Here is a 24,870-nt window from a genome sequence, read left to right as displayed (position 1 = left end):
GCTTGAGCAGCGTTTCAGCAGGGAAGAGGCTGGGGGGGCTCTGGGCACAGGGCTGAGCTGGTGACACCCCCAGTTCCCACCACTCCTAGCCCTGCAGCAGCTCCGAAACAGCAGGATTAGACCGCCCCTGGTCATGCCAAGCCTGAGATGCTGCGCTACAACATGACCTGAACCAGCCTGACTCAGCCACCTGCAAACACAAATAGAACCGCATTTTTGATATCTATGTATAACCAAAACTTTAATACATACGTATATAACGTGTGTGTATATATGTGTACAAATATAATGGCTCAGACTCCAGCCAGCACCGGGACCTCGCAGCTCTCGTACCAGGACAAACAGCATCTCGAGGGATCCTGTTCCACCCAGCGGCTTGCAACTGTCCCTGCAGCCCAATTTAAGCAAGCACTGGCCGGAGAAATGAGGCTGTGCAGCATCTCCACAGCAGAGAAGATGCTCTCACCTGTTGTAATTAATTTTTTCCCATTTCTTTCTGTTACCAAAATACCAGCTCTGGGACCTCAGTGCAAACTAGGGAAGGGTTTTCCTCCTCCCGTGATCTGTTGCAATCTGGCTATATTTGACTTGATGGTTTAGGATGCCTTGGTATAACCCTCGAGACCCATTTTCTGGGATGCTGAACCTTGATGACTTCTTCTGCCTCTTCTGCGGATCTCCAGACAGTTGGGAGAGGAGGGTGAGAGCAGGAGCATCTCCCACCGGAGCCTGCTCAGTGCCTGGAGAGGAGCAGAAAGGAGACCCTATGGCCCGTTCTGCCCCGCAGGTTTTGGGGATGCTGGCGCAGGGCTGTGAAAGATCCTGAGCCGAGAAATTAAATGCTCAGCTTTAACCATCATTTGCATTACCCTCGTCAGCCATCCTGACGAAGGTTAGCGTGGTCTCTTGCCCGCGGCGTGGCCATGCAGCTCCTCCGGGGTCCTACCAGTGCCTTTTCCAGTGCACAAGCGCAGCCCTGGGGAGAGATCGCGGCAAACCAGACCCCGAGCGTGGGGCCGGGGGGAGGGGGGAGATAGTTCAGAGAGAACTGAGCTCCTTTGAAGCAGCGCTTCATAAATCCCTGTCTTAAAAAGGGCTCTGCAGCTTCCACCCTTGCAGGCCTGCCTAAAAACAGACATGCTTTTCCCATGGGTATGGCAGCAGGTTTATCAGCCGTCGTGTTGCTATTTTCTTGCCAGGCACCCGGGGCCGTCCGCGTTTAGGTTTCCAGTGATCATTTAGCAAGCGGCCCCCGTGCAGCCCACCCGGTACAGGTGCCGGAGGGGGAGACATCCCCCCTTTTGCGGCTGGGGAGGGGGGGGTGGGGGGGCGCTGCTGGTGGCTTCGCTGCACTGGGAGCCGATGACAATGGGCAATTGTCAAGTTGGGGCCCCTCTCGTTTGAGTTTTCTTCCTTTTATAGTAAGTAGCAGTTGCTCCAGCAGCTGGCCTGCCCCTCCGGGGTGAGGACAGGGCTCTGTATATAAGGGAAGGAGCAGACTTTGCCTTTCATCCCTCCGGTCGGTCGCTTCGCTGGGCGGCGGGACTCATCCCTGCACCTTTGCAAAGACCCAGCGCGATGCCGCTCAAGAAACCCGACCCGAAGAAGGAAGCAGCCAAACCGGCTCCAGTCCCCGAGCCGCCCAGAGAGCCTGCCTTCGACCCCAAGAGCGTGAAGGTGAGTGAGGAATGAAGACGTCACCGTCTTGCTTCGTGCCTCATCTGCCAGGCACGGGCGATGCAATGCGCCACGCAAACGGCGGTAGCCAGGCTCAGCGCCAGGGCTGGGAGGGGAAAATTATCCGATTGCATTGATGCTGCGGGCTGGGAGTGATGCTCTCCTCGCTGGGGGGATGGTTCAATCTTCCCCCATCCAGCCCTGCACTCACCCAAGGAAACTGTTTCGCGCTTGCACCGGGACGCTGCCGCCAGAGATCCGGCTGCGGAGTTGAATACCCCGGAGCTCCTGGCTGAAATGCCATGGCGGGGCCCCAGCAGCATTAAAGTTTTTCTGCCACCCACTGTCTCCATCCTAGAGTATTTTGCCACCTGCATTGCCTCCTCCATGTGAGAGAATCTTTTATCCAAGTCTCCACAATGGGAGCTCACTTTTCCCGTGATTCCCCAGGATATAGTTACATTTTTAAGCCAGAGCTGTGCCAGGAGAGTTAATAAGAGCAGGCTCAGCACAGAGGCTGTTTAATCACTTGAACTAGGGATCAAGCCTTGAAAAAACATCCTTTCCACCCAAAATAGCCCTGACCATGGTCCGAGCATCCCCAGTGCCTGCCCACTCCCTGCCCGTTGCGCTGCTGCCGGCTGCGCTTTCTGCAGGGATCTCGGCTCGGCAGCAAGGGCAGGAGCATTCCCGGGCACAGCACGGCCGGACGCGGCAGGGATACGGCCCTCGGCCCTGCGCAGGCTGCGGAGCATGGGGAGGGAGAGGGTCAAACGCAGGGGAGAGCCCCGTCGTCACCCCGGCAGTAACACAGCCCTCATGCCCGGCTCTGTTCTCTTCTCCCGACAGATTGAATTCCCCGCAGAGCAGATCGAAGGTAAGTGCCGATTCACCTTCTCCCAGAGATGGCATTAGAAATGGGGCGTCCTTCTTCCAGGCAGTTTTTTGCAGCAGACATGAGAGCAGAGGCCCCACACATTAAATCCCCTCCAGGTACCCCATTCCCCCCAACACACTGCTCATCCTCCAGGATGGGCTCGTGGGGTTTCCTAGCAGGTAGAAGGGACATATGAAGTCACGAAGTCACATCCCTGACCAGCATGGGGCCGGTAAGAAGATGGGGACACTTGCTGGTGGGAAGGGAGGAGGCAGGAGATGGAGACGGGATAAATGCCGGAGGGGAGCGGGAGCCAGCACAGGGATTTAGCTGGGGCTGCGGCGCCGGGATGTGGGGAGCAACGGATGGGTCCTGGTTCCCCGCTCTGCGCTGAGGGTGCCCCACTCAAAGAGGATAATCCCCGGTCCAGACCCTGGCGGGCAAAAGGTATTTTTCCATTCATGGTGAGAGATGCAGCTGGGTTCGAAGTCTGGGATTCGCGAGGGAGGAGCAGCCTCTGGTGATGCAGGGACAGCCCCATGCCGAGGGGCTGAGCTGGGATTGGGATTTCTCATCTCTCCACAGGCAGTTTTAATGCCTCTCTACAGACTAGGGAAGGGACAAGATCTGAGGGCAGATCCTGGTGGGAATACTGGGAGGAGGCGACCCAGTGTCCTGCAGGCTTGAGCCCTAAACCACATTTTGAAAAGAGAAAAGAGAGCCAGTGGAAATGTGAGCAAGTTAAAATGTAAAGAAATTTGGATTTAACCTGCAGCAACGCCCCAGAGCATGTGACATGCTCCCGTGGCTCCAGGTAGTCAGGAGTGGACATCACTGAGCACCCTCATAGCGGTGCCTCTTGACCCAGGGACTCACAGGCGGTGGCATCTGTCCCTGGACCCCCCCAGAGCCAGACGGAGGGACCTCACCTGCAGAGATGGAGCCATTGTGAGGTCAAGAGGGTTAACAGCAGCACCCCGAGGTGCTGCGGGGGGACCGTGGACAGGACTACAGGGACACGGCCGGGACATTGTGTGGACAGGTACAGGGGATGGTGAGGGTCGGCAAAAGATATAAAGATGCCAAATAGAAAACGGAGCAAACCCAAAGCCCTGGACAAGGATTCCCACCAAGCCCAAGGCAATGCCTACCAGACCGGGACATCTCCATCTCCGCATGGACACCGCGATCGTCTCATCCCACCTAACAGCAGGAGGACCAGCGGCTCTGCTTTGAGTAAACTACTGCTGGACATCAGGAAGAAGATGGACCAGAACCTGGAATTCAGTAGCGCCATGGACAAGAAACTCACAGCTCTGAGCGTTCAAGTGGAGAGGCTGGAAAGGCTGATTACCCACTTGGGTCAGTCAACTGCTCAGGTGGCCTCGCTGGGCTGGAGGCAGCAGGACGAAATCCAGAAGTTTGTGGAGCATCTGCTGCAGGAAAACCACCATCTTGCTGCCTGTGTGGAGCAGATGGAGAGGCAGGCACCGGCCACCAGCCTTGGGGTCTTTGGCTTGCCTGCAGAGGAGGAGGGTAAGGATTTAGGGGGGTTCCTGGAAGACTGGTTTCCCACGTTTTGCACCCCAACACCAGTGAGGAGCCTGTTGTGGTGGAGATCTTCTGGGTTGAAATGAGAGGCAGAGAACCAGGCTCTGAGCAGAATAGGTGTATGGTGGTCTGTGTGGAACCACATAATTATAGAATCATAGAATCACCTAGGTTGGAAGGGACCTTTAAGATCATCGAGTCCAACTATTAACCTAATACTGCCAAAACCCCCACTAAACCATGTGTGTAGCCAACATTGGGATTAAAGAGAGAATCCAGCAGCAGGTCAGGAAACTGAAAAACATCGTACACAGAAGGAAAACAATCCTTAATTGTTGCTAATATAAGCCTCCTTCCTTCAGGTAAAATGTAACACTCAATGGCATGATAATTTATGGGAATGAGGTTGGAAATGAATCTCCCGTGTCCTTCCACGCAGGGCTGGTGTGACATGTGGTCTGCAAGGCTGGGGTGGGCATGGTCACCCTTCCCCAAACACGAGCAATGCTGTGCTGTGTCTGCCTGGCTGGGGCTGGGGGGATGCCAGCAAGGCGGACGGGGTGTTGCAGGTGTCATGGGGGTGCGGTGGGACGGTCACGGGGTCCTCAGGAGGTCTGAGTCTAAAAAAGGGGAAGAGCAAAGGGCACGTTCTGCAGCAGAGAAGGCAGCCTGCACCTGCAGCTGGTGCTGCCAGCACAAGGTGGTGCAGGAATCCCAGCAGGATTTGTCCAGCCATCTCCGCACGTGTGGCAAAACCTGCTCGAGAAGCTGAGCAACTCGTTGAAGGAGTCTGGCAAGCTTCAGGGGCTCCTCGCTCCAGGTAGCGCAGGGCTGCCTGCCCTGGGCAGCAGCGATGGATGCAGAGGGCACTCGCCACGCACGTGTCCATCCCTTCCCTGCCCACCAGGCAAGACTTGCTCCTGGCAGGGTGGGAAATGGAACCAGCATGGCAGAGGACATCCGAGCTCTTCTTCCCTGCAGAGTTCAAAGAAGCCTTCAGCCTGTTTGACCGGACGCCCACGGGAGCCATGCAGATCACCTATGCACAGTGCGGAGACGTCCTACGGGCACTGGGTCACAACCCCACCAACGCAGAGGTCCTGAAAGTGCTGGGCAAGCCCAAACCAGAAGGTGACAGCAAACTGGGGCAGCGGGGACAGGGTGGGACAAGCAATCCCTGTGCTCCCTGGCAGCAAGTGAAGGGTTACGCCCCCTGTAGGAACAGCCCTGCAAGGTGAAGGAATTGGGAAGGAAATGACGCAGAGAGACTTCATTCCTGCAAAATTCCTTCTCTCCCCCTCCCTGTACCATGGCTGACGTAAGGGATAGGCTGTCCTCAGCTGGAGATGGTGGCAGCTGATGCTTAGCAGACCATATCCTGAGCTGGTGCAAATTGGTGTAACCTGACCAGTCCCAGCGCAGCCACATTGCCCTGGTGACACAGAACTGACCTGCTGGTTTTAAATTTTGGCTGATACCAGCAGTCTGCGTACAGTCGCCAGATGTTAATACTTCATTCCTCATACAGATCTTCCCATCTCAAGTATAATATACTAATAGTCCCACCACCTTGTGGGGTTTCTCTCCTGTGCTCAGATGGAAATGAGAACAGGAAAGTTAAGCAGGAGGTCCTCAGAGGCTGATGACTTCAGTTCAGTTAAGTTAATCTCTGACCCCATCTCCTCCTCCCCTTCCAGAAATGAACACAAAGATGCTGGACTTCGAGACCTTCCTCCCCATCCTGCAACACTTCACCCGCAACAAGGAGCAGGGCACCTTCGAGGACTTCGTGGAAGGGCTGCGTGTCTTCGACAAGGAGGGCAACGGCATGGTGATGGGGGCCGAGCTGCGCCATGTGCTGGTCACGCTGGGTACGGGCTGGCACTGGGGAGGGGAGCGGGACACAGGCCACCCCTAAGCTTTTTTTGGGCAAATGGCTCGAGTTAGTTTGTTGGTCTCCTGTGTTGGAGAAACCCTTTTTATTCTGCTGCTCATAAGCTTTTGTAGGAGTGAGCAGCTCCTGAATGTGTGGCCTTTTCCATCTTATGCCACAGCTTCATGTGTGATCCAGGTGAGATAGAGATTCCATAAAATCCTCAATTAGCAGACAACCATTGCAGCTTGGTCTTCTCTCCACAATCGTCCACCAGCATTCCCCAGTCTGTAGTGGCACACAGCTCCTTTTTAATCCCCTTTTCCTTCCTCTGGTGGCTTTGGCTCTCTGGAAGAAGGACAGGAGGGTCTTGGTGGGCTGAGAACCCTTCCCCTCACCTCTCCGTCCTCCTTCTCCAGGGGAGAAGATGACTGAAAGCGAGGTGGAGCAGCTCATGGCAGGTCAAGAAGATGTCAATGGCTGTATCAACTATGAAGGTAGGAGCAAGAGATGCCCATCGGGGCCATCTCGGACACAGTTATCTTGTCTTAAGGTGCAATGTCCTCTGCAAGGACATTGGTGATCACTGAGAGGGAGGTGTGGATCACCCTCCAAAGCCTCTCTGAGGACAGCAGTGAGACATGTCAGCTGGGGTGGGAACAAGGCAGTTGTGCCAGTGATTTCCAGCAAAAGCAGCTGAAGACAGCATGTTTCCAAGGGTTTCAGGACTGTTTTATCCCTAGTTATGGCACTCTTGTTGTAAGCTATCAAAAATAAACAAAGCCAGCATCTTTTTCAGCAGAGGCTAATTGGGAACATGTGGAGACCCAGGTCACTCACGGCTCTAAGAGAGTAAAAATCTGGCATAAGGGGTGGTTAAATCTGGGAACCCCTAAAATTGGAGAGCATTGAGGGAAAGAGGGTACCCATTTCCCTAGGCCTCAGAAAACTGGAGCTAGTGGTACCAGCTTGTCTCCAAGAAGGGTTTGGTGTCACTAAACAGGTTTGGGGTGGCAGGTATAAGGTGGGAACAGGTATAAGGAGAAATCTCAGTAGTGGCAGAGCATGTCCTCTTCATCCTTGGGGCACCCCCACAGCCTCTCTGCCCACCCCACCGCAGCTCACAGCATGCTTTGACCTCTCGTTCTCATTTCTCCTTTCCTCCTCAGCTTTTGTCAAGCACATCATGTCTGGCTGAAAGAAGAAATTTCAGGTGAGTTTATCAGAGTCTCTGCAGAGAATTTACCTGCTTACTCCAAAATTGGAAATCCTGCATATAACAGCCAGGGGCAGAGAAACCAAAACCCAAACCCCACAAGCAACCTTGCAGTGGACTAATGCTGTAGGAATAATCTCAGCTCTGAAAGCACAAAAAACTGTGTTCACGGTAATGAACTTCATTTGTATCCGGTGCCGTTTAAAATTTATCGGGACAGCATCAACCCTGGGACTGTCAGTCGTGATCTGGTTAATTATGTCGGTTCTCTGCTCGGAAAGAGAGAGGTCCGTGTGGTTTATGGCAGTACATTTTCTAACCCACCAGAGGCTCAGGTGGTCATCAAGCAGCAGCCAGTGGAAATAAATATTTAAAAACCTGCAGCAGTGAATGACTTCATGCAAAGAAAATACCGAGTATTTAGCGAGGAAATTTCTAAACTAATATCAACATTCCCATTAACATTAGAAAGAATATGGAAAACATACCATTGATGTTTGTTAAGCTTTTTGTGTTTCTCCAAGTCTGTCTGAGGAAAACAGAGAAACAGGTTTCTTTTAGGGTGAACTATCCCCCAGAAATCTATTGATTTTAAAAGAAAATCCAAATTACTAAGAGCTGGCCTCAGTCTCCCCTGCCAGTTTCTTATGGTTTCATTATCTCACTTACTTTTCTTAAACATATTTCCTCTCCTCAGCTGTGTGAAAGGCAGCAGGGAAAAAAAAAAAAAAAAGAAAAAGAAAAAAATTACCTTCCGCTACTGCTAAATACACAAATTAAACATTTTTAAATCTCTTCCCCTCCTCTCTATAAATCTCTTTAAACATCAGAAGGTTAAAATGGAGACAGGCCAAAGTCTGAACTTTGAGTGTTTAGCATCCTTTTATCTATTAATCCATTTCTCCCCGGTTCCTGTTCATCAGCTCAGCAGTATAGGTGGTTAGGTGGCAAATGCTGCCAGGGAGATTTAATTCTACACAAACCAATTTGCATGAAAGACTGGCTTTTTAATGGTGTGGCATTATGGCTATTGACATTTTGGGTTCATCTAAGAAGGAGCATTCTTGTCTCAAAGATTCATTGCGTTAAGCCCTCTCATACTTGTCTCCCAGGCCCCTCGAAACGTTTGAACACACCTGAGCACCACAAACTGCGAGATTCCTCCATCCATGTCCCTTCCTCCCTGGATGTCACACACCTGCAGAGACGTTTTGCCTGAGCCGCCTTGAGGAGTTGGCCTCCACGTGTGTGCGCCTAAGCCTCGGTATACAATGAGAGATCTGCAGCTTGGTTTTAAACCTTAAGTTATTCTTTTCAGGTTCTTCCTGTGGCATTTGGCTCATTAAATTTCATTCCTTCCTCTCTTAACTGGTATCTCTGCTTTGGCTTTGCACTACTCATTGAAGCAGTAGATGGAGGAGACCCCTTGGTCTCCACCAGCTATCAGAGATAGCAGGGTCTTCTCACAGGGAGGGGAAAAAGGCAGGTTTTATGACCACTAGATGTGAGGGACAAGTTCAGACTTGGGGGTGAGGGTCTTTTCTCACCACCCCACCCTCAGTTTGGGGCCAGGAGCTGGGCTGCAGTTTGGCCATGTCTTGCTGATGGAGGCCTGGAGCAAAGTGAGCATGAGGGACAGATTGCATCAAACAGAGCCCCTGTTCTTGGGAGGTTCTTCACCTCCTCTCTGCCCTCAAACCAGCTCTTTTTCAAACCTGTAGCCCATCCACCCTACAACATGCTGCCCCATGAGCATTCCCTCCAGGTCCAGGCTGAACTGCACCATGGAGCAAAGAGCGACCTGCTTGGCCCTGCCACTGTCCCCGTCACGGGAGAGACCAGCAGGCACCTCTCCTTCATCAACGTGCTGCCTGTCCCAGCCAGAAAAGGCCAGAGGCTCTTAAAAAAAAAAAAAATCAGAGAAAACATTAAAAACATTATTTTTTTCTGTATCATTGACAGGTCCAAAAGTCTAGTTTTGAAGGTTGGTTTCCAGGAAGTTGTATCCTGATGAATCAGCCAGGGGGAAGGAAAACAGGGAAGCAACGGGTATTTCTGGGCCAGGTTGCACCTCCACCCTCATGGCACAGGACAGGAGGTCCCAGGGGGTGCGGGCAGTGTCCTGCCTGAGATGAAGCCCAGCCAGGACAGGGCTCCCTGGGTGGTTCCTCTCCAGGCAGACGGTGTGTCCTCAGCCAGAAGCTGTCTGGGGGCTGTGCGATGCAAGCTGGTGGCTCTTCCTACCTGCAAAAAAAATCATCATAGCATCATTAGAAGTGGTGAATAATTCATGACAGATAACTCAGCACTCCCATCAGCAGAACACCTGGGAGCAGAAAACGCTTTGCTTTGATTTGTTCCTTATTCCAACGTCCTCGCTCCGTGACTTTGACTAGAAATTGAAGACGTTTTGCTCCGATGTGGTTGAATTCAGCCGCCGCTTGCTCATTTCTGTGCAGTGACTGAGCAACAGCTGCTTTCAATTCCCACTGCTTGATTCAAACGCTCATAAAAAGCAACATAAGCTGTTTATAGATGCAAGATTAGAGTTTAGCTTCTGTCTGTGGTATTTCTACAGCCTCCATTAGGGAGGGTCTGGGCATCTCGTGTCTTTAATGTATTATCTGTGCTTTAACCTGTGAAAAGGATCGCGGTGGCAGGGTGAGAAAGGACGCTGCTTGCTGCACACTTGCTCCGGGGTCACGTTTGCCCTTGCCACCACGGTGGCATTGACTCCTGCAGAGGAACGTGCTGTTGCAGAGCGCAACCGAGCAGAGGAGAGGCGGGGGACCTGCCTGAACTTGCAGAGGAGATCCATCGCAGATACTGGGGGCCCTGCTAGCTGTGATATTCCTGCCCTGGCAAGCCAAGAGGCTGCACTCTCGCTCCTATATGCAGAGTACAAGCCTTGTATCCGAGCCTCCAGCTTCTGTGCAGACAGGAATGACACTGTAAATTAAAACCAAAGAGACTCCTGCAAAGAGACAGACAGAAAGAGAGCAGTGGAAAATGACAGAGACAAGTAGAGAAAAATGTGAGGGCTGTGAAATCCAGCCTTTGGAGCACCCTCGGGGTAACAGCCAGCCACGTTTTACTTTGGGGATCTGTTCTACCTCTTAGGATAAAGCAGAGCTGAGTTGTACCAAAGCAGGTTGGAATGATGCACTTGAGCAGGCGCAGTATATACCTCTCTATCTCTATAGCTATATACCTATATCTGCCTCCATGCCCTGCCTCCTCCTCCAGAAAAGCTGAGGATCCCGAGGAGCAAGCAGTTTTAGTGCCATGGACATTAATAAAAAGCATCTGTGGACGCCAGCGAGTGGCCCAACACGCAGATCTGCACTTCAGGACTGGAGGAATCTCCATAAATCAAGATGCCCCAAGACAATAGTCAACACTGTCCTTTTATAGATCGGACACTTTACTACGTCCAGGGGACTCTGAGGAGAGGTAAAAATAACCCCCCCGCTCTAAGGAGAGCCTATAGCTGTGTCTCCTTGGGCTGTGATAAGACAGAGAGAATCATACCAAAGATGGTCTGGACGTCAGAAGAGTTAGTGCTGTGCCATGTCAAATGGAAGAGACAGATGGAGCCAGCTTTCATCCTGAGGAGTTATCAGCCACGCACGGGAGGGCAGAGAGATGGGGATGGGCTGATGACCACAGACCGTGCTCCTTGAAAGGCTCCCTCAGACCCCCCGACCCACGTACACACACGTCAACATCATCACCATCAGCATGTGAGGCCAAGGGCCTTTAGGGAAGGCAGACATTTCACTGTATCGTGGTGTTTGCACCCTTCATGTTCGGCAAAATGACTTGGGTTGATGGGATAGCAAGCCAGGTATTCGTCCCAGGGGGAAAGCACTGCTGCATGACCCATTTTGTTATTTGTCTCAGGTCAGGGATTGCAGAAAGCTTTGCCTTTCCATGCCAACCTGCTCACACCCTGAAAGCAAACACCTGCAGATTTACTGGAGCGATAGCAAACTTGTAAAAACGCTTTACAGAAATGCAGAGAAAGACGGAGAGAGAGTGGGGAAGCAGGCAGGCCAAGCCCTCCTGCTCTGCACACAACTTTTCAACACAAGCACCACGCACACAGGACACTAGGCAGTGCCAGGATCCGTCCTTCAGGCAGTTGAGTGCAAGTGCGAAAGGTACTGGAAGGAGCAAGAGAGAGCAGCAAGTCTGTGTGCGTAGGTGTGCGCGCGTGTGCTGGGGGTGGTGGTTGTATTCCAGGAAGCCCATGGAGGGGTTTGGAGAAGGACGGCATCTGCTACTTGCAGATGGCTATTAATGGGTCAGTATTTTTAATAAATTGAATTTTAGTCATGGATCTTTATTCCATCCTTTTGGGAAAGGAAGAGAGCTCTCTCTGTGCCAGGAGATAGAACCATAGAATCATCCAAGTTGGAAGGGACCTTTAAGATCATCAAGTGCAACCATTAACCTCTCACTGCCGGTGTCAGTGACGACTCAGGCGAACTGCCACCTGCAAACAGATTCAAACTGTACTTGTCAAATAACCCCCCGTGGCCCAGTATCCCAATCTGCCTGCTTTACTCCTGCATATCTCAGGGAGAGCTGGCAGCACGCCACCTCAGGACCCCCTGTCCTTGATGGGGGCTGGACCTGGGCCGCGCTGATCGCCCCCACTGGGAGCAGAGCTGAGGGAACCACCAGCCAAAGCCCAGCACCAGGGCCTGGGCCGACAGGGCGCCCAGCCAGCCGCCGGTGATGGTGGCAGGGAGCCCCAGGCCAGCACTGCCAGGGGTGCCGGGGGCTCCTGACAGACCACCACAGCCATGACACCCCAGAACCCCCTTTCTGGGGGGGGGTACAAAGTGCAAGTTTTCACCTTGCACGGGTGCAAAGGCGCTCTGAGGGACGAGGCCCCGCAGGGGGTTGCACCTCAGCCAGCGCTGAGGGCCTGAGGCAGCCGCCGCCCGCCCCGCTGTGAGGGATAGAACCGCGCGGCCCCGTATTTCTCCCCCTCAGCCAGTCCGTGTCCGCTGCCGCGCTGGTGCTCACGGGCACCGAGGGGAAGCCGAGGCGGCGGCAGGGCCGAGCGGGCGGAAACACCTCAGGGCCCGCTCCCTCCCCGCCCGCCGCCGCTCGGCTATCTCCGCCCGCGCTCGGGCGGCTCCGTCAAGCGCTCGGCGCTTCCGCCCGGCGGAGCGGGGGGGGGAGGCTTTCCCAGCTGTTTTCCGTCAGCGCTCGGCTCTTTCCGCCTGGGCCTTCGGCTATTTCCGGCAGCTCGTTCGGGTATTTCCGCCGCCAGCTTCGGGCACACTCGGCGTTTGGCCGGCCTCGTTCCTTCCCTCCCCGCCGCCTGCCCCGGTAACGGTCGCTGGGAGTTTAAATGAGCAGGGGCCGGGCCGCGCCGCGCCGCCGCCGGGACACGCACTGAGGCGGGGCCGGGGCCGCCCTGCTCCGGGCTCGGCGAGGAGGAGGAGGAGGCGGAGGCCGGGAAGAGCAGGATGACGGTGCTGCAGGAACCCGTCCAGGTACCGACCCCTGGGCGGCACGGGCTCGGGCTCGCCGCCGCGCTCAGGCCCCAAGGCCCGGCCCGGCCTGACGGGGGGAGCTGGACCCGCCGCGCCGCCCGCTCCCCTGGGGAGGCCTCCTCGCCGCCGGGCCCTCTCCTGTGGCGGGGGGCCCCGCTACGCTCGGGCCGCTCCCGGCGGCGGGGGTGGGGTGGGGGGGGGGGGGGGGAGCTGCGGGCCCCGGGTGACCCCTCCGCCGGTGGGAGCGGGCCCGGCCCGCTGGGCGGTCCGGCCGTTCGCTGGCGGCAGCCCGGGCTCCTCCGCCCTGCCGGCTGGGAGCCCGTGGGGCTGCTGGGCTTCCTCCCTCCTTCGTGTGTCCCTTCCCCATCCCCTGCGCCTCTGGGACGGGCTGCCCTCGCCCTTTCGGCCCCTTTCGGGCCCCCGCCCGGGGGCAGTCGGCCTCCCCGCTGGAGGGGTCGGTCTCGGGCGGCACCGCAGCGAGTGGGCTTCCAGAAAAGGCCCTTTCGGCTTCCCCCGTAGATCCCCTGGGAGACCTGTTGATACCTTTCTCTGTTTCTCGCTCTCCCTCTCTCCATCTCGCTTACCTTTCTGCATCTGCTGCTATTTCATTTTTTAAATGCTCACAGTGTGCTCGGCTCTGTACATGTCGTGCAAATGAAGGACGTTCCTTCTTCCCAAGGATTTAGTACCTTCAGATTGATGGAAGACCTAGGAGAGAAAAGAATGCACATTTTGGTTTTCTACTGTATTTTAGTCTCAACTGCAGTTACCCTGGGCTTCCTGCTCTTGTTCCCAGTCTTCCTATCGAAAAGGCTTGATTTATAGAATTAAGACTTACTTTTTTCCACATTTCCAGTGTGCCCAATACTCTTAACTATTCTATAATCAGTTAATCAGTCTTCTTATTCATGTTCCCATTCTTTGTTTGATTTTTAGCTTTTTAACAGAGTGGGGGGGTTCTAGTTACGTAGGAACCTCTCTAAGTGTCTTGGTAGTACAAGATAGTTCTGTAATGAACGTAGTGAAAACTCTTGCTTTTGGCTCTCCTCTCTCCTTTTAATGAAAAGGTGGAAGGGGAAGAAAGACCTCCTGTGGAAGACCACCCTGCTGACCTGACCCTGTCTGTGCAAGCTAGTGACAGTGATGGCACTCTTGTAGACCAGGGGTTTGTGTCCTTGGTGCCACTGTTCTATTCATCCACTCAGAGCAAGGGTCAATGTGGAGCTGGAAATGCTGTGGGCCACCTAGTGCCTCTTCTGCAATGGTCATATTTAATGCCAATACTGTTACCCCTGGAGCTGGAGTGGTGTTTTGCACCAGTTGGGTATTCTAGGAAAACATGGGATTACAATAGAAAAGGAAGCAAGAATGCATTGCAGAGTGAATGACAGGAAACAATACTTAATGTTTCCGGTACTGTGCTAATTAGACTAACCAAGTGGAAAACATTTGCTATTTTGAGAGTTCCCTGATAGAAATGTGCAAACTTGTTTTCATTTTTCAGACAGGTAAAGACCTCTCTAATGTCATTCTCTATTCTTAAGCTTTTACCACTTTAGATGTTTCAATGAGGCTTTGCTACATTGAACATATCTATTTAGATTCTGCCTGCTTTCAGATGCCAAATAATGCCTTTGTCAGTGGTTCTACTGCTGGTAGCTTTGCTGCTATTCCTTGCTTACAGCAACACTGATAAGTTTAGGATTTATTATTTGTTGTGGCCTTGGTCGTATTGTTGCTTTTAATGGCAAGGAAGCCAGCAGTGCACCATCCAAAACAAGGTCAAAGTTTTGAGTTCTGCCTGGACCTGCTCTTGTAGCTGTAGTCCTCTTTGCCATGGCTGTGAGCAGTGGTGTAGGGATTGGACTGTGGTACTACAGGACCTCTGCAAACCAGCTCATGCTTGTTTTCGCACTAGTGTAATGTGTCCAGTGAGTGGTCTCCATTTTGCAGTACACAAAGGGTGAAGGCAGTTGCATTTGTGAATTCCCATTTCAGCTGGAGTCTGGGTACTTAGCTCTGTTTTTCTGTTGTGTTTTTTAATGATATGATTGGAAAAGTTGACACTACTTCTAATTTTTGTATTGCAGAGATTTTTCCTATTTGTCTGTTCTCCTAGCCTTCCAGATGTCTACAGGGCTTGTATTCCAGGAAAAAACTGTCATCTTCACAGTTGTGATATGCAAAAAATAACGGAATCTGCGTGTGTATGTGGCCTTATAAATGTCAGGTTTTAATGTCCCCAAAGGCATCCTGTTCACTGTTAGATTTTTATTAACTTTTTTAATCCCTTAAACTCTAGGACTTTTGTTCATCTTATGTAGACAGCAGACCTCTACTGTACTTCCCGATGTGGTCAATTTAAAACTCTTCACCTCAAACAAAGCCATGTATCCCATGTGCTGAGAAACAGACTGGATGCCTTCCAAATATTTCTGAAAAACATCTTGGAAACAAAATGAACATTTTCCTTGGAATTTAGCTGTTCAAGGTGATCATCTGCTGTGGCCCACTTGAATGGTGCTCGAACTCCAAGGCTCCTGTCAGCTGAAAACATGCAGTGCTGATGTCTGCTTATTTAATGGGCAGAGTTTGCATAACTAATAAAAACTCATCACAGAAAACTCTCCTCCCCTCTGCTCACCCTGAAGAAGTCTTAAATCATGATAGAATCTGCTTAGCATGTCAATAGGCTATAAAGCTTTGAAAATCATTTCCAAGGCTATATAACTGTCAGAAGAGAACACCTATCTTTAAGAGTTCTTTGGCTTAGGGAAGTGACACTTGGACAATGCTCAGCATTTTGTGGAGAGAAGATGTACCTGTCTGAATCTGCTTTTTTTTTTTTTTTTTCTTTTCCTCGCTCTCCTCTCTGAGGATGCTTTACTGCAGAGCTGTGGCTAGTTATATTAGTTTTGGAATTCCCTGCTCACTTTGCATTTGCAAATTAATGCATGTTTAAAATGAGTGACAAGGACCTGGAAGTTTATCTGGTCCGCAACCATGCTTAAATAAAACTTTGAATCATGTCAAGCTTCTGCTCTGTTCGTGTTTGTAGCCCTGAGAATAGACATTGCACCCAAAGTATCTCAGCTGCTTTGCATACTCTTGAGGAGGGTGCTTCTTTGGGTTTCTGTTGTGAGGTTCTGTGTAAAATCTGATATCTACCATAGGGAGGAAACTAAGACTGCGTTTGGATTGTATTTGGGTTGTACCTTTTTTCCTGCTCTTAAGTCTTTGGGCATTAAATAATTTTTATTGGATAAATGCCCCCAAAGTTGTTTTTTTCTTCAGACCGCTTTCCTGGTGTGGTTTAGCATTTGTCATGTGCCGCTAATGCTGTGTAGCTGTGTTGAACTTCTGCTGGAACAAACTAAATTACTACTCTATGAAGAGATTAATATTCCTGTCCAAAACTTTTTTTCCTAGAAGGTGCGCAAGAAATCTCTTTAGTTTGAGACACAGTTGTAGTTTAGACATCTGTTCTCGTAGAAAATTGTTACTGCGTAGGTACAGCTGATTCCCAGCCACCATCCTTTCCTCTCCCTGCTCTTTTCGGAGAGTGCATGCAAGCGTCCAGCCTTCAGCATTCGGCTGTTGAAGGCAGGAGTCCAACTTACACCTTTTGGGTTGCAAAAGGGCAATTATCATAACGGGGATGCTACCAGCTGACTTCTGGCTTTCAGTGGGTCTCTTCTCAGCAGTGATTGTTATTTGAGCCAGTGTGTAGCGTAACTTTTATAATGTGGCTGCGATAGAGCCAAAAATCACTTGTGTCCCCTCTTAGCCTTTGGTGAGATTGCTTCTGGCAACTTGCTCCTGGTTGAGAAGTCAAATGACACCGATTTCACCACTACCACCCCCATACCTTTGTTTTGTAAGCATGCTGAGTTACGTCCCTGTAGAGACAGTATCTTTAACCTGAAGATGGCACAACTTGGGTAGATTCATCTAACTGTCACTCGTGACTTGGTAGAAGAATAGCTGCTTCTGAAAGCAAGAGAAAAAGGAGACCTTCGGCTGCTCTAACTTGGGTGTAGTCTGAAAGATTTTAACACCAGCCTTCTGTCTTTACTTTTTGTACCGCGCTGTCTGCGGTGCGCAGAACAATGTGCAGCCTTGGAGCTTTTCAAGATAAAAGGGAGTAATCACTTAACTTCAGCCACAGAGTCTGCCTAATCTGGAGTGTGGAGTATAGCCAGAGAGAAATAATAAGGTGTTTGTATTATAATAATCGAACTAAGAGAATTCATTTTTAAGTACTTTCACATGAGCTTATAAGTACCTGTTGACTTTTTAAGTATATTGTTGGGAGCTACTGATAGAAGAAAATAATGTGTCTGTAGAGATTTTGTGTATAATATTCTATATAGTAATTGGGAACTCTGGTGTGTACTGTTCATGATGACTGTGTAGGCTTCCTGTGAAGAGATCTCGCACATTTTTCACACCCTGAGTTTGTCAAGTTTGTGTTGGAAGAAGTAGCATATGGTACATGTAACTGTATGTGATGTTTGAATTTTTTTTTTAGATGAAATTGGCGCTTGCCTTTCCTACTGGGAATAGCATTACAGAGTGCTATTTCTTGAGCTCTGGAAAATTTCTTTTAGTTTTGGAGTGTCTGATAGGTATCAGAAGCTAAATCTGTTTGTCTTTGGTTGCTGACGAATATTGGAGAAATACTAGGCCACAGCACATTGAGTTCAGATCTTGTTTGGATTGGTAATAACAAAACTACTGCAAAATGTCTGTTTGCTGCTTATGGGGAACCGCATTGGAGTGTGAGCAAGACTGCCAGATGGGAAGGAACTGCCATCCTGATACCAACCCTGCTAACCTTGGAACGCAAACCCTGATAAGTGTGTGCAGCGCCACTTGGAATAGGTGGGGAGGAAAGGCTGAATAGATCTTAAAAGGAATTATTTTTCCCATCCCACCCCTCTCTTGCAGATAACAGAAGGGTTTTAATCTGATCTGAAGAAAACTGGCTGAGTAGTGTTGGTTGTGAAGCCTGTGTACCCCAGCCTTGTTCTTTTGCTGGTGCTCATAGTTCAGCCACTGGTGACAGCAGTACAAGTAATTTTGACAGCTACTTTAATGGTGTACACAGTTTGTACACCTGTATGTATGTTTGATTTGTGTTTCACTGGAGTAGTGCCATCTTTCCAGTCTGCACAAATACTGACAGTCCCAAACTCTTGAGCTTGATGTTAATGAAAAAAGGTGATAGTAGCCTTAAGCAGGTAGCTGGTTTTCACCAAGTGTGGATATATGAGCAAAATGCAGAAGTATATTGCCTTCATATATGTCTGTGTATATCAATTTGTCCATCTCATTTGCATTACATTCATTCTTGTGTCATACCTCACAGGACTAATTAGTGGCAGTAAAGAGGTGGCTGATGAGCAAAGACCCAAATGAAGCACTGCAACAAAAAGCCGTGGATCACATTCATCTTGGTTCTTAAGGGAACACTGATATCCCTTCAAGGAGAATACTGTATACCTATCATCAACAGCAGTCTTGTATTGACAACCTTGGGCACTGATGTGATTTCTAGTCCTGTTGGGTTTTGGTTTGACGTGCCTCAAGTGGAGATAGTTTAAATGGATTTATGCATAATGCCGTTAAAATGGACTGGACATCCTATCTTTTTCCTACCTCCCCTGCTCCTCCTTGAGCACAGCTAAGAGCAAAATGGAATGCTCTGGTAACCAGCTGGGGGGTGGTTTTTGTTCTTTCCTTTCCTTCATGAGTTAGTGTCTGGTTGTAGTTTGTAATAATTCATGCTCAGTTATGCACCAGGCTAAAACTCAGTAATGAGTGGAAGCACTCACTGCTGTTTCGGTGCATGTTGGCTGAGGTTTAGATGGCTGTGTATGGTAACTAGGGAACAACGCGCTTAGATAGCACTGAAGTCATGAACCAAAGTTGTTGGTTTTTTTTTTTTTCTCCTTACTAGTAGTTGAAACAACTAAAACTTGCCCTACATGCTTATCCTTCTCCTCTTTTATGACTCCAGTAAAACAAAATTGAACTTTGCCTTTTGACAGTAAGAGCTGATGAGTTTTGCATTTTTAAAGTTACTCTCTAAATTTAGATTATTTTCTTGTCTTCCAGGCTGCTATATGGCAAGCACTTAACCACTATGCTTACCGTGATGCAGTGTTCCTTGCAGAAAGATTATATGCAGAAGGTATGTACTTTGCAAATATAAAGTTGATGCTTTTTTTTTTTAATTTTGATTTAACATTTTTGTGAGCCTCTGGTCTTGCTTTGCTTTATTCCTGTTGTTGTGATAGCAAAGTTTAACTTTTTCCTGGGGGAAAGCAGAAGGATGCCTCGCAATTAGGTTGGAAAATCAAAGCATGCAACGGCACCAATGTTGTTTTACAGTAAAATCTCCTTAAAAATCAAACTCACCAGTTGTGTGTTTAAGTACAGTGTTTATAGTCATCTGTTGTATGGTATAAAATGGGAGATTTTTTTTTTAATAACCTTAAGCATTGCATGCCTTCCAAGGGCACTTGATGATAGTTGCAGTACACAAATTCTACAAATTGTCTTGATATTGAAAGCTGTCTTTGCCAATAATGGTGTTCAGATATGTTGATTGGTGTGTTAACTTAAAGAGATAATCTTGTGATGATGAGAGAAAAGTGTAGTGAAATTGAGACAACGAGAATCAGAACATATGGAATAGGTATCTCCTGTTGAATCCTGGTTAATTTTTACTTCATTGTAATGCTGTCAGATCTAGGATGTTTTGGATACTGAGCAGGCAGTAGAAACACAAATCTGTATCTTTCCTGGGTCCTTCAAAGACTGCTTTCTTCTTGTGTTCTAGTCCTTCTCTTTCCTTAACTTTTTCTCCATGACCTGAGATAAGCTTTTTGTTCTTCTCTACTTCTTTCTGCTCTATCCTGGTATTAAGCTTTTCTCTATTTTGAAAGGTGTTGTCCCCTAATCACCAACACAGAAAGAAACAACTCAACCCTTAAGCTAAAATATAAGCATAATATAATTTCTCATGCTAAACCACTTGAGTTTATAATGTGAGTTAAACTGTATAACCTGTTTCACACTCTGTGTTTTGTAATGAAATATTTTGTTTTCAATTTTGCCTGACATGCCCACAATGCACTTCTTAACAATGGAAACCTAATTTTTGAGAAATAAAGACCTTTTTTCCTTATGTCAAGGTTACTCATGAAATCTGGGATCTTCCATCTGGTGCTCAAATGAGAAGTGCTGTGTGTAGAATGTTATGGAATCTTATAATCTAGGTGTGCATAAAGGAAATGGTGTTTTCGGGATGACTTACCTCCCCTGAACACAGCACACTGTGAGATGCAGAGAAGCACTAGATTGAAGGTAGTTGCCAAGGGTAGAGAAACGAAGAGAATCCACTTTTTGCAGCAGCCAAGAGAAAAATGTATGACTTAATACTGACACTATCTTTGCAGAATAATCTCTGCAAGAGTACTTCAAACAGCTTTTTTCAGTGACCAGCAGCGCTGAGAGAGAACAGCATGCATGCTGTCACTTGGTTCAAGCAATTAACTGCTAACAAAACATCTGGCTTCTGGTTGAAATAAGTTATACTGCAGCGCAGAAGCTGTTGAACTTGAATACAGTGACTCCGTATTGGCAGTGGTGATTTTACCCTGAGAGAACTTCTTTTAAGTCCACCTGCAATTACTGTCCTTGTGGGGACATCTGTGGCTTGGTGGTTTCCCGGAACTCTCAAAGTGTGTTAAGTTAGTGGATAAAAAAATTGATTTAACTTTAATTTTCAAAAGATCTTCTGGTGTTTTTAGGCTAATAAAATGTCCTCTCTTTGGGTCTTCAGTTTCCATTGTCACTGTCTGGGTGATGACACAAACTTTAAATAGTCTGTTTTCAGTGTAAGAAAGGATTTGAGCAGGTTGCCCAAAGAGGTTTTTGTATAATGCTCATATTGAATTTTTGGAGTTCTATGTAGGAATTGTTTCTTTTAATGCTGCATTCCATTTGCATGGTACGGTGTTCTGAAAAGTATAAAGTAATGTGTTTCTTAATTGTTTGGAGAGTTAAGCTGCTTGCCTTTATAGACAGCCTTTCTTTGCGTAAGGGTGATTTGAGTGTGAAATTTTGGGAAGGACAAAGAATTGGGTAAGACACCATGGCTGTATATAATCTATGAGTGTATCTGGCTATCTCCCTCTATTTGCTTAAAAAAAACCCAGAAAACAGAGTTAAAAATTAAGTCATACAGATTATGTCACACAATCATAGTTTAATGCTCAAATTAACACCACGGCGTGATAATGTTCACTGTTGCATCACAAAAGTGCCTTCTCTGGCGTTTAAAGTTTCAGCTGATAATTCTACAGTAAGGTTTTAAGTTACTCCAGGGGTTAGCTCTCTCCTTTATGCTGTAATCACAAGTAAAATCAGCAAGTCTGACCTCAGTCTTAAATCTGGATGCCAAGTCAAGCTCTGCGAATAGAATGTTCTCGGTGCGGTACATAATTCATCTCTGCAATGGAAGAAGTGTTGAAGCAGACATCAAATCTAAATGCTTCCAGTTTCTGCCATAGATAAATGTTTGTGTGATTACTCCTGTTTGCTGTTTAGATAAAGATGATTTTTCCTGAAGCTGGACTACTTCGTTCGGAATTTAGAAACCTGTGAGGACTTGGCTTGGGAAGAGGATTGTCCCTATCACTACTTCCTAACATAAAATAAATATCTGAATAGTAATTTTGACGTTTCCAATGAAATAATGAGTGTAGGCAGCAAAAAGGACAAGACTTTGTGTGGGGTAGAGGTGACTGGTAGTAGCCATTCAGATTGGAAAATCTGCTCCTTTAAGTCATATGAAGATACAGCATCAAGTGCTTTAGAAAAATAACAGAAGGGAAATTGCAAACAGGAAAAGACCACTTGAAATTAGGATTAAAACCGTTAATTAGGCTGCAATTGATCTTACTTCTGAAAGCTCTTGTAGCGCTTGTGGCAGGGCTTGTGCACTGCTTAAGCTAGTGCAAAGTGTTACTAGCCCGTGTGGTAGTACTCTGCGCCAAGTCTTGGTGCGGCCAGTCTCCTAGGAATGACTGTTTTGCTTGACTTGCTGTTATTTTAACAACAAGCTGGCTATAATCACTTATTTAGATTGGGTAGCCAGAGGGATCAAAGTTTGCTTGCAACAGTAGATGTTAAGAGTTGTCTGATTATACAAGAAAATGGCATATGGAAGTTTGTTATATGCTCATGAATAAAGAAATGCACTTCATTCAGTTATTAATTTCTCTAATATCAATACTTGTTTTCTTGTGTTTTGTTCCTAGATGGCTTTTACTTCCTGCCCCCAAATTCCTTGTACCAAAATAGTGAACAACCAACTTGATTTTTTTCAAATTTTTTTATTTTTTAGTACATTCAGAAGAAGCACTGTTTTTACTGGCAACGTGTTACTACCGCTCAGGAAAGGCATATAAAGCATACAGGCTCCTAAAGGGACACAGCTGTACTACCCCACAATGTAAATACCTGCTTGCAAAATGTTGTGTTGACCTCAGCAAGTAAGTAAATCCTTTATATTCTGTCCAGGGTTACAAATCCATCTTTTTGTTTGTTTGGATTTCTCTTTAAAAGCTGTCATATTGGGGAAAAACTAGTAATTCATTGGTCCTTCAGCTCTAAAGATTATAAGTTCAATTCATTTTGCTTACAGATATGGACCTAACGAATATTAGCCCATATTGTAGAAACCCCTAAAGGTATTGAATAACTCAGACAGTGAGCTTGCTCCTCTTGCCCGATTACTGCTGGTGCGTGGGTGGGGGGAAAAGACAGCAGAGAAATCTCTTTTTAAAAGCCCACAACAAAGCCACCTTAAGTCCACATCCAAGAATGCTGTATTTGACGTCAAAATTAACCTTGACAGGGACATAGTAGTATTCAGGTTATCTTGCTGGTTTTCTGGAGTCTGACAGCAAGAGGATACAATGAAATCGCTCGAGCTACAGCCCCTAATGCCCTGAGAGTTTGTTGGTGAGTTTGTACTTCACTTCTGTGTAGACCTTTCAGGTTGTTGCAGCTTAAACGTAGGAAATGATGTCTGACTGAGGTGCAGAGTGGAAGAGGTGAGGCGCCAAGGAAGGCAAAAACCTTAGTTCAAAAAACTTTAAATACCGTGGGAGTTCTTTACAGAAGCTTAAATGTCGCCCTACAAAACAGCTTGTGGTTTGGTTTTGGTTTGGTTTTTTTGAGTGGCCCTCTTTCAATGACCCAAAAAAAAAAAAGTTTAGTTCTTTAGAACAGGTAATGTGATGTTGGCAATATCACATAGTATGATGCAATTATTTTGCAGGATTTATGGTCCTACTTACAACGTGTAACCAAAATGCAGGTATCTCCAGAAGGCAGCGGGGGAAGCTCCTTAGTCTTTGATACTCTCTGGAGTAGGCGAGTCCTCTGACATCTTTAGTGAGGATGTCTTGACTTGTTGTGTTTCTTTTGACATTCTTTTAACACTTTTGGAGCTGTTAGGATACAGGTTTCTTTGCATCTTCTGTTGAAAGGGAAATCATGTTAATGCTCTACTTGGAAAGGTCCCAGTGGAATAAACTTGAAGCTGATCGTTCCCTCACTTGCTTTTACAAAGTCTGGTGTGTGCATGTAGTACATCAGCTTCTGAACTGATTTCTGTTAGATAGGTGGGATTTCTTAAAAATATTCTGTAGAATTAGTTAAATTTAACTGTCATTGCTGTTACCGTTATGAGCTCACTTACACAGATGTACCTTGTTTTCTTGTGGGAATGGTCTATGCTGATGGAAGCATCTACCTACAACTATAATTTCAAGTGGATGCAAGAAGAGATTATTTTTTTTAATGCAGATGACAGTCTCAAAAGCCAGAAGCACACTTCCCATCCTCAGAAATTGTAGAAAGTAACTTTCAAGCCTAATAGTGAGTGGCCCGTTCCATCTGAGCATTACTGCTTGCTGCAGGTGTAGTAGATGCAAACAGTCTTTGTTCTCCTTTTCAGCCTCTCTTGCAAGAAAGCAAGGCATTAAAATCCAAAGTCTGTGTCATATCCCAGTTTTGAATCTTAACTGAGTGTGTGGAGCCTTACAGATTATATTTCTTAGTTGGGAAACAAAGCCAAACTAAGCATTGTCTTAGGTTGTTACTAGGTAATATACTTCCAAAAATGAAGTGTCTAGAAGACTTTTCTTATCCTCTGTTTAGTATTCTAAGATTAGTCACTTCTGGAAGAGTCATATTGTATTCGGTGTCTCTGGTTTTGGAGCGGTGTGAGGTTTTGGGTTTGTTTTGTTTTTCTTCCCTCCCAGTAGTGATTTTCAGCTTCAGAGTACCGCATACGTCCATGTCGCTAGAGGAATCCATTTATTTAAAATTCATTTGCAGGAACTAGTTTGTGGTTTGAAATTTGTGAACACTGACAGTGAATTTCTGTTTTTGTTTGCAGCAGGGTGGAAACACTGGACTACCAATACTGTGAGCCTTGTAACCCCTTTAAACCTCTTGTTTTTTAAAAAGGCTTGCAGAAGGAGAGCAGATCTTATCTGGTGGAGTCTTGAATAAACAGAAAAGCCATGATGACATTGTTATGGAGTTTGGTGACTCTGCATGCTTTACGCTCTCCTTACTGGGACATGTCTACTGGTAATGTTGCTTTTTTATTTTGTCTAATAAAGGTTGGGGGTTTCCATTTGACCAAGCCCAATTTTGGTCAAATATATTTTTAGTCACCACAGGGCACACCTGTCTCAGGGTTATATGGCCTGCACAACTTCGGAGTATGAGAGATGCAGGTAGATAGTTTTGGAAGCCATCTAACTTGGGGAATGCAAGGACGGTTTATCTTTCACAAACTGCTTCTGACTGAAAACAAGTTTCTCTTTTCCAGGTTGTTAAGCATGCAATCCAAGAGGTTTTGGGTTGTTGGTTGTTTTTTTTTAATAGCTTTGGGTTTGTTCTGTATTCTTCCTTAAAAGACACGCTCAAGGCCTGTTTCTTAGTGTTGCCTTTTTGATTTTTCTGTATCTGTTTTAGAGATGTATATCTGTAACCTTCAAATGAAAGTTTTGAGGACTGCTAGTCAGAATAACTTTACAAATTTAAGTGTTTTGCTTTTGCTTTGATACAA

The 24,870-nt window shown here is 47.6% G+C and overlaps 2 protein-coding genes across 2 annotated transcripts in view; both read left to right on the top strand.

The window, feature by feature from the left end:
• Positions 1 to 1,544: 1,544 nt before the first annotated feature.
• LOC309681147 (myosin light chain, embryonic) lies at positions 1,545 to 7,192 on the top strand. The gene is made up of 6 exons (XM_082494983.1): positions 1,545 to 1,677; positions 2,527 to 2,554; positions 5,087 to 5,236; positions 5,803 to 5,976; positions 6,398 to 6,475; positions 7,148 to 7,192. The coding sequence occupies exons 1-6, from the start codon at positions 1,579 to 1,581 to the stop codon at positions 7,174 to 7,176; spliced, it is 558 nt and encodes a 185-aa protein (XP_082351109.1). The 5' UTR covers positions 1,545 to 1,578; the 3' UTR covers positions 7,177 to 7,192.
• A 5,488-nt stretch (positions 7,193 to 12,680) lies between these two features.
• The window catches only part of CDC27 (cell division cycle 27), a gene marked incomplete at its 5' end in the record, with an annotated part of 33,466 nt that continues 21,276 nt past the window's right edge, over positions 12,681 to 24,870 (top strand). The window contains 4 exons of the mRNA XM_082495032.1: positions 12,681 to 12,707; positions 18,828 to 18,903; positions 22,126 to 22,273; positions 24,261 to 24,386. Coding sequence (XP_082351158.1) covers positions 12,681 to 12,707; positions 18,828 to 18,903; positions 22,126 to 22,273; positions 24,261 to 24,386 — 377 coding nt within the window. The remainder of the gene's footprint in view (positions 12,708 to 18,827; positions 18,904 to 22,125; positions 22,274 to 24,260; positions 24,387 to 24,870) is intronic.

This window comes from Vanellus vanellus (genome assembly GCF_965231255.1).
Source record: "Vanellus vanellus genome assembly, chromosome: 24".
Taxonomy (NCBI): Eukaryota; Metazoa; Chordata; class Aves; order Charadriiformes; family Charadriidae; genus Vanellus; species Vanellus vanellus.
This window is presented reverse-complemented; position numbering and strand designations above follow the sequence as displayed.